At 36.0% G+C, this 14,903-nt stretch overlaps 1 protein-coding gene across 3 annotated transcripts in view; it reads right to left on the reverse strand.

The window, feature by feature from the left end:
- The window catches only part of Sema2a (Semaphorin 2a), a 620,242-nt gene that overhangs the window by 41,567 nt on the left and 563,772 nt on the right, over positions 1-14,903 (reverse strand). For 2 of the 3 annotated variants that reach the window (XM_067112223.1, XM_067112224.1), the window contains exon 3: positions 3,920-3,971. In XM_067112223.1, coding sequence (XP_066968324.1) covers positions 3,920-3,971 — 52 coding nt within the window. Of the gene's footprint in view, positions 1-1,924; positions 2,158-3,919; positions 3,972-14,903 lie in introns of those variants that run through there. The other variant, XM_067112225.1, reaches the window with a different exon arrangement.

Consider the following 14,903-nt stretch of genomic DNA (forward strand, 5'->3'; position numbering starts at 1 on the left):
GATTTAAATAGGCTCCTCAGGTTACGTGACGGAATTAGGGTTAGGCAAACAGCTCCGTGACAGTTGGTCCTTGGTACTAATATTCACTTCATTATTTAACGTGTTCGTTGGTAGAGAGTTACCTTGGAAGCTTCTAAAATATAACCTACTATAAATGTGTTGAAAAAATTCAAATCACGCTCTGTCGAATTATTTTTCATCGTGAGATTGGAGGGAGTGTGGTTCTTCTATTTATCATAATTAGATGGGTGGAGTAGTTTCATGATAATGCGACTTAATGAGACGGTCATGCTTTAATTTAATTACATTTTACAAACACTTGTACACCATCGACCTTCACATGTAGTGTTTTATGAAATAACTCACGAAATATTATAGTAATGCCTTTGGCAATCATAGCATATACTAAGACACCTTTATTTCATATTTGGATTGCCTATATATTTAATTCACATCTCAAAAAGACCGGTGTACTTTTCATTATTACTAAACTATATTTTTGCATCTGTTGGTTTACTTAGTCTCTTGCATGTTTGGCACGTTACATTTGTTTCGTAATACAATGAACATCCTCGAATGAACATTTAAATCCACTAAGGTATTTCTGTAAAAAAATATTATTAATATAGTATACAAAGCTGTAGAACCTTCACACCTATTTTGAACAATTTTTCCGGATTTTAATATTCACTGCATTACTCAAGATATAATTTTGTGCATCCAACATTCCTTAATAATCTGGAAAGCGTTGCAATCAAAGCGGCCTCATCAGGAAAGGTTAGGCTATTCCTTCGTTGTGAGAGATCAGTTTACGGCAAAACAGCAACAAGTCCACTTGTGGCACTTTATATAACAATACAGGTTAGGCTACGGAGACCTACGTTGGGTTAGGCAAGGCTGGTGACTTTAGTAAACAAATATGAGGTAAATAAATTTAGAACACTTCCTGCTGGCCTTCGTTTTAGTAAATTTCTTTCTTTCTGTTAGGTATTACCATTGAAAATTACTTTTTTCGTGGTTTCACAAAACACTGATTTTACTTACTAAAACTATACTGAAACTGTAAATGCCCAATGCTTCACAACTTCATCTGCTAGCTGAATATGGGCTTTTGGAACCTTTGAACAACATTTAAATATTGATTACTCGAATTTTGAAGACAATTTCCATTCACACTAATGCTAATTAGGTACTTGGAAGGAAGTCACAACAGAGCGAGACTTTTCTAGTATCAAACTCATTTTAAGTCTATCATACTCAACTCCTACTGGATCAAATAACTCCTCATAATTTTTAACATGAAACATATAACAAACCAGCCTAACCCTCCTAGGCTATAGTATATCCTACAATGAATTCTTCCGGGCACAACTGGTTGGGGAAAAAAGTGAACATTCCCAATTGCAATGGTGTAATATGCTCAAAACATGAGAGGAACACATGAAAAAACATTCATGTTCACGTGTATAATCACTAATGGCACTGACACGTCCTAACCTCATCTAGGAAATCTTGTTCCCCTGACAATGTGGAGCTTTACCCAACTGAATGCTACCTTTTTAACCTTGGGTAAACAGGTAAGCTATGCTTGTAAGGACAGATCCTAAAATACCCCACCTAACCAATTCTACAAAGGGTACTATGTGCTAGACAGATACATCTACCTACGACTAACAACAAGGCACAATATTCATCGGCAAATATCTCCGTAACTCTTAATTTGCGGAAGATGCGAGTAAGTATTTCGTATGAATCATGACAAAAATATATGATAGCAAGTAAAAAAATATTTGATATCCGAATTTGACCGAAACTGTAATAATACCTAAAAAAAAAAAATACCTAAAGGGCTTCAGTAAGTGTTCATACCAAGACTCATATTCTAGACCCGCCTAATGTTGGTTTCACGCCTTGTTTATCCTACCTTTATTATTAACCTGACTGTCCAATTTTCATTTCATCCGACTCTTCTTAAAGTTGCAACAGCGAAGAAATAATTTCACTATTAACAAAAACGGGTGCAATGGCGTCACCCACAAAAATGTCAGAATTTTTGTACAGGGAGGTTGCTGGAGTGGCCGTTACAATGGACGGTAAAGATGGTGGCTTGACTCATAGGGAAAAGTAATGTAACACCCACAATGCAATTTTATAAACAAAAATGAACCTCGAAGCGTGTCGTCATATCGTACATACAGAATCCCTAAAAACAAGAGACGTCGGGCTAGATTTTTTATGAATACGGAGATAAATACTGTCTAGAGGATTTTATAACAAGTACAACAGAATCATTCAATATCTCTGTAATTCCGCATTTCCAACTTACTGGATACTGATATCTGCGTTTACACAGTATCTTCACTTTTTGATAGGGGTTTAAACCAACTAAAGAGCCCCGTAAAACTATTCACAGTCCAACAAGATGTAGTTAAATCATTTCATCCATGTCAATCAAAATTATATAGTAATAGTTACTGGTTTTCTGTCAGTTAATTTTAAAGAACATTTTTGTCTTTGATAGTCCTGCAAGTGTAATTTTTTATGATGTCCTGCATCGCAAATAATTAAAATATCTCGAATGGGTATTTTACTTAATTATACTTTACTCTCATTACATAACATCAACTAATCAAACAAAACAAAACTAAACAAAATGAAATGTAATCAAACGCCACACAAAATGGCAGAAGATTAATGATGGTTTGGCGTGACTTCTCTCAGTACTGACCTGCCTTAAGCTTAGACAAACATAAACCCTACGATATCTATTCAAGACTAAATCAGAATTTATTGATCTCGAAAGTAGCCTACTTTACATTCAAAACGTGATTTTGAACAAACAACCATGATTTTACATCAATAAACCACACCATTAATGACTGCAAATTCAACAGATACTAGCGCCGACAAGAAAATTAATTTTACGGTAGAAGCAATTTTCTCAGAATGAAAATACAATGACTGTGATCACAACCGCGGCTCCTCCACGGAAAAAAATAAATTAAAATAAAATTCTGCTAGAGTAGAGCCCAAGTTTTTCTTTATTGGAAACGAAAAATATGAAAAATTAGACGCTACACTTGAGTAGGTGAAAAGCTCAACCGGTGGCCACGGCTCAACGCCTTCCTCTTCCATTCAGGATTTGCTAATCTGCCGCCATCTGAGTGTTGCGTCGTCTTCTGTACCATATTTAGCTCGCTTATGCATGGTATTCACCATTCATTTTTTAAACCTAAGGTTATATACCACAGACTCGGTATCATGGGCTTACGGTTTCTTGGATTTAGATTTTTCTTTACTTTATGATATATTTAAACACCTTCCTCTGATTTATGAATATTTCTAGTTTCATTATTTCTTTGTTGGTAATTATATAAATTATCTTGTTCTGCTTTGCAGTGCTCTTTCCTTTATCCTACAGGGATGTACTGTATTACTCGGTGGAAGTCTGGCACACAAGAATAAGTACACATAAATGTGAAAAAAATATTTAACTAGACTGCGGAAAGAAATGCTGTGTTGTAAAGCGGTGTAACTTTTTATCCAATATAAAGATGGCTTTTACGTTGTGTAAAAAAAACCTACTCTTGTATAATCTCGGAGAGGATCCTTCTCTGAAAAAACCCAGCGCAGATTCTTAAATATAACGGCGTCTAGTAATATTATCCAATCAAACACTTTGGGGAAGAAACAAAACATTATCTGGCAAACGCTCCTAGAAATTCAGACGTAATAATTCCCATGCGGTGCGTAAAATATACATACAAAATTTACAACCATATTTAATATAATCATATGGACGCCAAGCATAAATCATCTTAATTTAGGACATATTCTGAATCCTAGAATGAAGCTTTTTTTTTTTTTAGTTACATGGTGAACAAATTTAATACGAGAATGGACAAAAGATGGAGCTTACCTCACAATTCGTCTGGCTGACGTTGTTCATGTTAACTCTAATGACCTTGTCCCTGGAAGGAAGAAAAAAAATATTAATAAAACTAAGTATTAGTTTCTATTCTTAGAATGTAAAACTGTCCTTTGCACTAAATACTTACACTGCGATTAGGTAACGTAGGCCTGGCTCTTACTGACGAAGTAAATGACAATGAGAAACACTGAAGGTTAGATGAAAAACACACACACACACACACACACACACACACACATTCAGTGGCAGCGCGTTCCTGAAAAGGAGTCGTTCCCCAACCACTGGGTGATTCGAGTCCATCTGGTGTTTATTCCGAGGTTGAGTGAATTCGATATTAAGCGATATTTGTAGCTTAATTTTGTGAGTATAAAAAATGTCACGGTGCAACTGACAAAAATTCATATCGTCAGAAGGAGAGTTTATTCCTGCATTTTCAAATTCACAGCATGAAATTTGAAAATGTAAACTACGAAAGTACTTGTTCAAAGTCCCGGTTTTCACTCACCTTCTGACGATTTATTATATTCTCAAGCACGCGTCCTTCGTGCTGCATTGATATATATATATATATATATATATATATATATATATTATATATATATATATATATATATATATATATATATATTTATATATATATATATATATATATATATATATATATATATATATATATATATATATATATATGTGTGTGTGTGTGTGTGTGTGTGTGTGTGTGTGTGTGTGTGTGTGTGTGTGTGTGTGTGTGGATGGTCAGGGTATAGTACACCACCTTTGCAATTACCCCTGATATAGCTCAAGGCAAAGTTCAAGGCAAACAACAATGAATAGTGCAAAAGCCAATTCGTACCCGAGTATTCCAACGACCTACACACAATATAGCACACAGACCCGCAGTCTTCGTTGGACTTCTTGGAAAATATCCCTACAGTTCAGTTCAAACCGGGAACAAATTGATTTAGCTGATGACACAAGAGCCTTTATTCATACGCTTGGTTAATTCACCTTTAATGGAGAGAGAGAGAGAGAGAGAGAGAGAGAGAGAGAGAGAGAGAGAGAGAGAGAGAGAGATTCAGTATCTGCTAATCAGCACTTATGCCAGCCATTTCAAAAATTTATGTAGCTGTAATGATTCATTAAATGGATATTTATTATCTTCGTTTCCAGCAAAGTAAGTTCTGCAAAAGACAGTAGTAAATTATGTAATGTCACGATACATTAGCATGTTATATTATATATACATATATATATATATATATATATATATATATATATATATATTATATATATATATATATATATATATATATATATATATATATATATATATATATACACTACAAAAGACAGTAGTAAAGAATGTAATGTCACGATAACATCAGCATATTATATATATATATATATATATATATATATATATATATATATATATATATATATATATATATATATATATATATATATATATATATGCATATATATATATATATGTGTGTGTGTGTGTGTGGGTAGGTGTGTGCGTGTTTATGTATCCACACTACATTAAGCTATCATAAAACACGACACCGAAATAAAGAAATTTGGATGGACGGGAGAACACAATAATGGTAGAACACTATAAATGGCATCTAAAAAAATGAAAGTACTTGATATTTATAAACAATTATGAAAAACCAAACCAAAATTTTGGGGGGCAGGGCAGAAAAACTTGTCAAAAAAGTTCCAGTAAATTTTCACTACATTATAGAATTCTGTGAAGCTATGAAGCTGACAATAGAATCAACACGTCATTGAGGTAAAAACAACAACTTTAAGGTTTTTTTTTATCCAAGTGCGATCTTGAAATGACTCTCTGATGATCACCTTTAAAAAACCTTAAAAGGGGACTAACTCCGTTTCTGTCAAGTGACTTACTGGTAATATATTCCATTCGCCTAATATTAAATAGCAAGAATGTCAGACGTATAATTGAGCCATTAGAGCTATCGATTAATATACATTACATACATACACATATATATTTATATATATGTATATATATATATATATATATATATATAATTTCAAAAGTTTGGAAGGTCTTACCTGGAAATACCTATTTTAATCAATAACGAAAAGCACCTGGCTGGCCCTTTCCGGTGTAAGAAACGTTCGCGGAATCATCTGAAATTAATTTCTGAATGCTGGAGAGGCATCCAATTGCGAGGCTTTTATCTAATGAGGGCATGACAGAGAGAAGTAAATAAGTAACGAGGGTGAAAGCCTTTGCAAGCAGTAGGTCAACAGAGAGAGAGAGAGAGAGAGAGAGAGAGAGAGAGAGAGAGAGAGAGAGAGAGAGAGAGAGAGAGACGATGTACGGTACATCAGTAAGCGATGAATTTATGCTCAAAATGAATGACAATGCAACAGTGAATTGTGAATTTCAAGTTTTCGCCAACACGTTTCTTGGTCTTTAAACCCCAAAGCCAGAAAAGATCATCGACGTGACCTAAGGGAAGTTGCATAAAAGAAATGGAAGCCTGCGTGAAGGGGCTGTGAGCAAAAAGCCTTCAAGAACGACTATTCAAATTCTGCCAACTTGGTATACATCGGAGAAGTAAACTTATGTCTATTAGAGATCGACCGAGGAATAAATATTTAATTCAATCTGTCATTTCAAAGGAAGGAAATAAATGAAGAGACAAAAGGGGTCAGGATATGTCTGTTTTCCTCCCCCCTTTTCTGTACTAATGTGCTAGGGACAAAGGCAAGAGAACCCTTTTCTCTGAGAAGCTAAGATGGGGCTGAGATGGTAGGAAGATAAGAATAGAATAATCTAATGGAATTTGATGAAAACTGCTTCAGTAATCAGGGGGAACACAACAATCAAGTATATATCTATTACACCTACTCCTGTATTTATGTACAAACACAACTGTGACACAAGTACATTATCTTTTCACACTTTAGAAGGTAGACCCTTCAAGTTTTCAACAGGAATTTTTCTTTACCCTAGCTGACGCTTATTCCACGGCATTCACAACTAAGTATACTGCTCTGTAGTAAGCGGGGAGTCGAACCACTGGCCTTGCAAATGCAGAACACGAGGAAAAACACACATATGTTATATACAATAAGCCATTTCCCAATAGGGGATGGTCCACAGAAAAAACAAAGCAGCAGTCACTCCGACATTCATACATTTTATGATGGATGAGGCCCCTATGCAGAAAGCCCCCAGAATATCAGCCACTTTATTCACTTGCAGACAAGGCTCAGCAGCAGCACGAGGGACTCCATAAAAGGGCGCCACTACCTCAATCTTGCACCAATCTGGCGCTTTCTGTGTATTAAGGCACTTCCACTCCAATGTGTCAGTTTGGTCACTTTACTTTCGAACTTCTCGCATAACTGTTTCATAAAAACACTTGATCCATCATTGTTCTATCCGTATCACTCTTATAATTGCCACATTCGTTTCTATTTCTATGACCAATGTAGAATTAACTATTATTCCTCTCACCCATTCCTCTAGAACCTTTCCATCATCCTACATCACCTTATAAACCATGGCCTTACTATCAAACCATCACCACAGTGCCAATCAACTTTGCCTCTCTTCCATCTTCCACGCTCAACAAATCTTTAAAATACTCACTCCACCGACCCAAGACTATACTCACAGCAAACAGCTTATATTGAAGAGATCCATTTATTCGTCACACTTCTCTAAACATAAGTCACTGTAGAATAACTTAGTTTTCTAAACAAAGTTCTTAGTCACCTTCTCGCTTTTATACTTGGCTTTCTTTTCCTCTCCCACTTCTTGACAACCGTGTCCATCCCCCGGTGTACCTGTACATGAACCTCTCTTCTGTAAAGCATTTGCACATTAATAATTTCCTTTAATTAATATAATAAGCCTTTCATTTCCTCATCCAACCTCTTAATTGTTTTTACTCCTTCCGTTTCTACCCTCCTGTATTCTGATGTAACCATAACCCAATCATGGAATGTTACATGCTCATTTTTACACCTTTAACTGTATGTAGACCATATTTCATTGATTTTCTACTTATGCTCACCTCACTTTCACCTTGTAAGTCACTGATCTGAATTTTCACTCCTTGCACTCCACCTTAAATTTATATCTAATCTTGACCGTTCTTCAACCAAATAACGAAAAAATATACCTTCTTTTCTCAACATTACATCTATCAACTTGTTCCTCAGTTCTAATTCGTACTAACAGAGACTAGCAAATATCTTCATCAGGGATGTCTCTTTTCAAAATATACTTGAGAATATTCTATTTTGGAAACCGTTTACTTCAAAATCAATAATTTTTCCAGCATATTCCCATTAATATATATATATATATATATATATATATATATGTGTGTGTGTGTGTGTGTGTGTGTGTGTGTGTGTGTTTACAAGGACACTGCTATTCTAATGGCAAAGGTTATGTGAAGATAAAATTCATTCGCCTGGTCATACAACCTCAATGGGAGCCATTATCTCTAATCAGCAGTAATTTCTGTCCCACATTTACGAATCTAGCGCGCTATGAATAATAAATAAATAATTGGCATCTCGATTCAAAACAATTACGTGTCGTTCCGCTATTTTCAATTATGTCACTCATAGACTTTCGTTGAACTTTGCTTCTGATACACAAATCACGAAGTATTAGGGAAGCTCTTGATGGAAACTAGTTGCTCTTGAGGGTAAACAGATTAATTTTGTATACAGCATTTCAAATATGCTTTCATGGGAAGTTCAAGTGGAACCGACTTTTATAAGTTTTATGTTACAACACTGGATTCAAATTTCCTTCATAGGTCATTTGTGTGATTAGCGTTTTTTTGGAATCTAACATCAACAGTTAAAAATATGCAAATATACTAAATGACACAATAATTATGATAAGTATATTATATACATGTAAATCATATATGTACACGAAATAGAAATTGCTTAATGCTTTGCTAATTGTCACAAGTATTTCTTTTATTATCACGATTGTATAAATCAGTAAACTACTGTACAGTCTATTTTGAGCCAAAAGCTTTCAGAAATTCAATAAAGGTGGGACCAGTATAGTACTCTTCGTATAACTTAATAATGTAAGGAACGTGAGATCCACGTAATTCTGAGATCTTTTTCTGAGAATTTTTTTTAAATGATAAAAATCTAACGTTTTAGCACATTTGTGCACAAAAATTAAACATCCATCGGTTAAATGCTTTCAATTCTATTTTCAAATCAAAACAAAAGAGAGAGAGAGAGAGAGAGAGAGAGAGAGAGAGAGAGAGCTCTAACATACACTGTTCGCAGAGATAGACGAGTACGTTTTCAATTTCTTAAAGATTCTGGAACGAAGGTAAGAATAATTCTCAGAGTATTCAGCATTACCCTTCCCTGAGCGACCCTCGACTAACTCCTCCGTAAGAACATTCCGACTGATGAAATGTTGAAGACAACACCTTGATGGTTCTTACAAAGGTTAATAATTCCGACAGTTTTCTCCCGACAAGACGCGCTCGTGAAACACGAAGGGTCCTACCCTTTATTTTTTTTCTTTTTGGGTCATAATCAAGGTCACAATATTACTAACCCCGGTGTCATCTGAAAGGGCTTCATTAACGACTACTGTATGTATGTCAAATATGAACTTTGACTAAAATAACTTGCACTGCGTAGGAGGCGTTGTGATGACAAGGTAAGCATAACGTGCATGGACTTTGTTGGGGAGGGTTAATGATCATAACAAAATCCCCCAAAGGTTGGTCATCTGGAGTAGGCCACCCAAAGAATATTTTTTTCATGTTTTATCAAAATCTGTTCCCTCGTCATCGAAACATCCTGTTACACCACAGACGCAACTATATACACTGTCTTCCTCGTCCTAAATTAATTTTCCTTCCTAGGGTTTGATCCTAAATTCTCCTCTCTTCTTAAATGATTCAGAATTTCTCTCTCTCTCTCTGAAGAGGCCTATCATCTTGGAGGTAAGACCCTTGAATCAACAAATCTTTCCGTGAAGTCCTCACTGAACCTCTTGGAAAGTGGGTATAAGGTGTGTTCATAGCCCTCGCGTAAATATCTAACATACACAAATCTACTTATCTTACAGTGATATCTCGCTACCATAATGTTTGAAAGGAATTATTTTTGTTAATTTTCAGAATATTTTCGTTCGCCCGTCGGCTGCCTGGGATAAAAGACGGTGCTTTAAGCCTAAGGGCATTTTGTAAGAATGACGTCAGCGTCTTGGGACTTTGCAAGTGCAGAAAGATGTTAAAAAGGAATAAGGGACCTGGTGATGACCTCTGAATTAAGATCCAGCCAACCGAGACGACGCAAAATACGTAATCTCATATTAGCAATAGTATTCCAAGAAGTTCCCCATTCATATGGCTGGGAATAATAATAATAATATTACGTCGACAAATTCTACACCTATCAAGTTAGCCGTACAACACCCTTTTTTTTTTTACTGTCATGGTTCAAATCCTTGCAAGTTTGACAGATAGTATCGCTGAGATCTAAGAAGGTGCATTGCAAGGTGGGTTGCCAGAGGGAAGAGAGAGAGAGAGAGAGAGAGAGAGGAGAGAGAGAGAGAGAGAGATACGATCTCTCTCTCTCTCTCTCTCAATGTGTGAGGTAACTGGTCTTGTTGAACATAACCAGTTTATTGCCGAGTGCATAACCTCTTATTCTTCCACGCCTAACCGGCACTCTTATCATCTCTCTCTCTCTCTCTCTCTGACATGTATGTGAATCAGAACAACGCAAAAAGTCTGGAGGGGAAGCACGGACAAAGAACGCTCGCAATCATTTGCAAAGAGCAGGGTCCAGACTTTAAGTTCTTTAAGGCCAATATATAAAAGAAGTACCTGACCAATAATTATTTTGCAGCTCCCTTGCATCATTTTTTTTCTAGTCATGTCGCCGTGGGTCCTCCTTTGGCTTGCCCCTGGCCAGAAATTCTCTTTTCCACCTCGAGCCCTCATCCATTGTGAGAGACCTTTTCCTCCGTATACCTGCGGAGGAACCTCAGCGGCAAGGGATCTCCGCAGGGAGTAATCCGAGAGGGCCGTCCCAGCTTTTATTGGGCCGCTTGGTAGTGACACATTTTTGCATATAATTAATAGTAAAGATGTCGTCTCCCTGCCCGGCTGGTGGCAGGCTTCTTCTCGTCGATTTTTCTTTTTCTCCATTTTTTAGTTTTTTCCGTCTCTCTTTGGTACAGAGCTCTGCTATTAAGGACCACTATAAAACGATTAAGCTTTATTTTTGATAGATAAAAAAAAAAAATTTCGTTTCATCTAAAATCCTCGTAATGTTCCATTTATAAATCACTCACACCAAGGACTGAGGTAAAACCAACTATGGAAAAATATCACACACACACACACACACACACACACACACACACACACACATATATATATATATATATATATATTAACTTTATCACATACACAATTGTTCTGTGCATTAGTAGAATTACTAAAAGCACCTCAATCAAACTGGATGGTGCCTAATGGAGATTTATTCCATTAGATACCATCCAGTTTGAATGAGGTCCTTTTTTAGTAATATATATATATATATATATATATATATATAATTAAATCAAAGTGGTTTGCAAAACTTTGGCTTTACCACCGTATTACAGTTGTCCTTCTCAATAACTTAAATTTCACAGACAAATTTCAAGAAGAAAAAACGTTTCCGATTTCCCGTTACCATGACAATTTTCCTTGGCTCACCCTTTAAGACAAGCTGCTAAGGAAAGGACGATAACGACTTTAAAAGAAAAGCTCCCCGAAAAAAACTATTTCTCGTGCTTTTCTTACAAATATTTACCGAAGGTTTGCGCTTGTATGCGGAGTCATGTGGATCGGGACGTTCTTGACCGAGGTAATGTTAGCAAAGATAAAGTGTTAAGTGGTTGGGTGGAAGGTATGTACTGCAGGCACCAGAGGTGATTAGCATATTTCAACAGTGCAGTGGGAGGAGGATTCGGCGTCGTAGGTGAACAAACACACCGAGTCATCTCTTCCTTGAGGGCGGACAAAACTTCCATCTCCGACACTTTTCAGACTTTTTTTTATTATCTGTTTCTGTCCTCCTCCTCTTGGCGAAATACGCTCATACATACATACATACATACATACATACATACATACATACATACTTATATATATATATATATATATATATATATATTATATATATATATGTATATATATAAAATACCATTTTAATATCTATTTTCATTTATATGTATATATATATTATTTTTAATATTTAATTTTCATATACACATTTTTACATTTAACATTTATATATACCATATTTATGTATTAACATTTTTATATATACCCTATACTGAGAGAGAGAGAGAGAGAGAGAGAGAGAGAGAGAATATGTCTGTCCTTTAGGAGAGAAAACGCAAACTCTGAGGCGACGATCCATTGGTCATGTTACGTCACACAGCCTCCCATGTCCCGACATGGCAATGCTGCTTGTCACAGCCTGCCAAGAGACTCGTGACATCCCGTAGTACAGTACTATAGGAACTTCTCGACGTCGCATTAATGTTTCCGGTGCTCCCACTGGGAGTCGTCTTCTTCGCCAACGACTCCTTCTTTTGTTTCCCCCTTTGTTTTCCACAGGATTTCCGCCCCTAGTCGAGCTTCTCTAGTTACAGGACGAGGTACTGATTAACGATTCCAATGCCGACGGCAATAAAACTCTAAGGAGAAACATGGACATATTCTCCGCGTATTCATTCTTGCGTTTTCCTGCCCTTATCTATGGAGATACAACAGTTTAGTTCTGCGATTACCAATTTCGAAGAGAAGGGATGCATAACCTTTCTTCACATTATTGGTTTTCTCATCTTTTCATCTTTATCAGTCTAATAACGACTTTAGTTTTATATTTTGTGGAAGTAGTGGGTTTAGAAGAAAATAGCAAAGCTAAGAATCTTCTCAACTGGTATCTCCTGTGATGAACTCATTTCAGTGATATAAATGGCATTTGCAAGAAGCATCTACTGTAAAGGTATAACAAAACTCTCATTAACAAGCATCACTAGCATTAACTTCTGCCAATGAAGGGGTATACGTACGTACAGCGAAGAACATTCAGTAGTGCATACACATCTGTATAGTCCACTCCAAAGTAAACATGTGAAAGTGTAACAATGAATGAGCAGTAACATTTACTATTATCATCATTATAAAACAAGTAAAAAATGGGCCGAAGTTTCTTCGGCGCAATCGAGTTTTCTGTACAGCGTATAATGATGCATGAAGCTCTCAGCCACGTCCCATGAAACTCTCAGCCGCGGCCCATGAAACTTTGAACCACGACTCGGTGGTGGCATGTGTTGTTGCCACCTATGTCAATAACAGACGTACGATCACGGTTAATTTTAATCTTAAATAAAAATAAAAACTAGTGAGGCTAGAGGGCCGCAATTTATGTTTAATGATTGGAGGGTGGATGATCAACATACCAATTTGCAGCCCTCTAGCCTCAGTAGTTTTTAACCTGAGGACGGACAGAAAAAGTGCGGACGGACAAAGAAATGGCCATCTCCACAGTTTTCTTTTACAGAAAACTGAAAAATGGTTTCGAACTGACAGAGCTAGTCTGCTGGTTTCATGTATAAAGACTGGGAATATCGAAATCCATTTTAATGAATGAGATCGTTTTGAAACCACAAAATACCAAAACTTCGTTGATAAACGCAGAAAACTAACCATTCACCGAAATTCGTTGATCCTTTCTTGAGGTACCCCGTCGAACATCGCAAAAAACAATGACAAAAACACCTGATTACTGGCATCCCTAAACATTGGCAAGTACCCTACACAGTGTGACCATAGTGCCAGCTAAACACGGATCGTGGTGAGCGTGTTTTACCTCTCGAAAAGGTCCATTTAATTTTTCATGTGTTCCACGAAATTATAGATCAAGATCAAAGCTAATCTATTCATAACTGATTATCCGGTTAACTGCCAAGATATCTTGAAAAACCTTATTCGCTCTTAATCTCGTTCTTCCGTTTTCATCCTAATTTATAATTATGATGCTGATGGATTATCATTGTTATTATCATTATTATTACCTACATGATTATTATAAAGCCCACGTGTTTTGCTGTACCTTCAGTGTGCGCTTACATTAGAATCTTGAGTGTATGTATGTATATGTGTGTGTGTATATGTATATATATGTATGTATATATATATACATACATACATATGTATATATACACACACACATATTTATATATACATGTATATATATGCAAAACTTATTTATAAAAGTCAGTATCAGGAACAATTATAGTTCTGTAATTTCACTGCGTCCTGAATGCATCTGTAACCTAAGCTGAAACAACTGAATATTGAAAATTAAATATACTACGATACTGAAGTATATCAGGGACAACGTGAAAATGGAATTTATATTAGTTTATAATTTAATTTTATTAATATTTAACTTTTCATAATTTTACTCTCAAATAATTTCAGTTGGAGAGAGAGAGAGAGAGAGAGAGAGAGAGAATTTTTTCTAACGGTGAGCAACTACTAATAGAACGTCATAAAGCATGCATTCTTTTTACGAACTAGTTACGCAGGGCAAAATATTTCGTCTTAACTCCTACTGCAAGAACCCCTACCAGGTTAAGCATCGAAAATTGAAAATAAGTCGGAAATAAAACCAGCAGCATAAACCTTCGCAACACGCAACCTCCTGAACGCCAAAACAACGCGAACTTAACAAAATCCACAAACGCGAAATTAGCATCTATAGTAATGCACCCGGGCAACTTCCAAGATAATGAAGACAATTTCGTACACACAAAAACGACTTAATGACACTCTACCGTAATTATCACGTCAGCAGCCTTCTAATTGTCGTAATAAAACTCAGAGTGAAATGGGATTCATTTTTTTTA

This window comes from Macrobrachium rosenbergii, chromosome 12 (genome assembly GCF_040412425.1).
Source record: "Macrobrachium rosenbergii isolate ZJJX-2024 chromosome 12, ASM4041242v1, whole genome shotgun sequence".
NCBI classification, from domain to species: Eukaryota; Metazoa; Arthropoda; class Malacostraca; order Decapoda; family Palaemonidae; genus Macrobrachium; species Macrobrachium rosenbergii.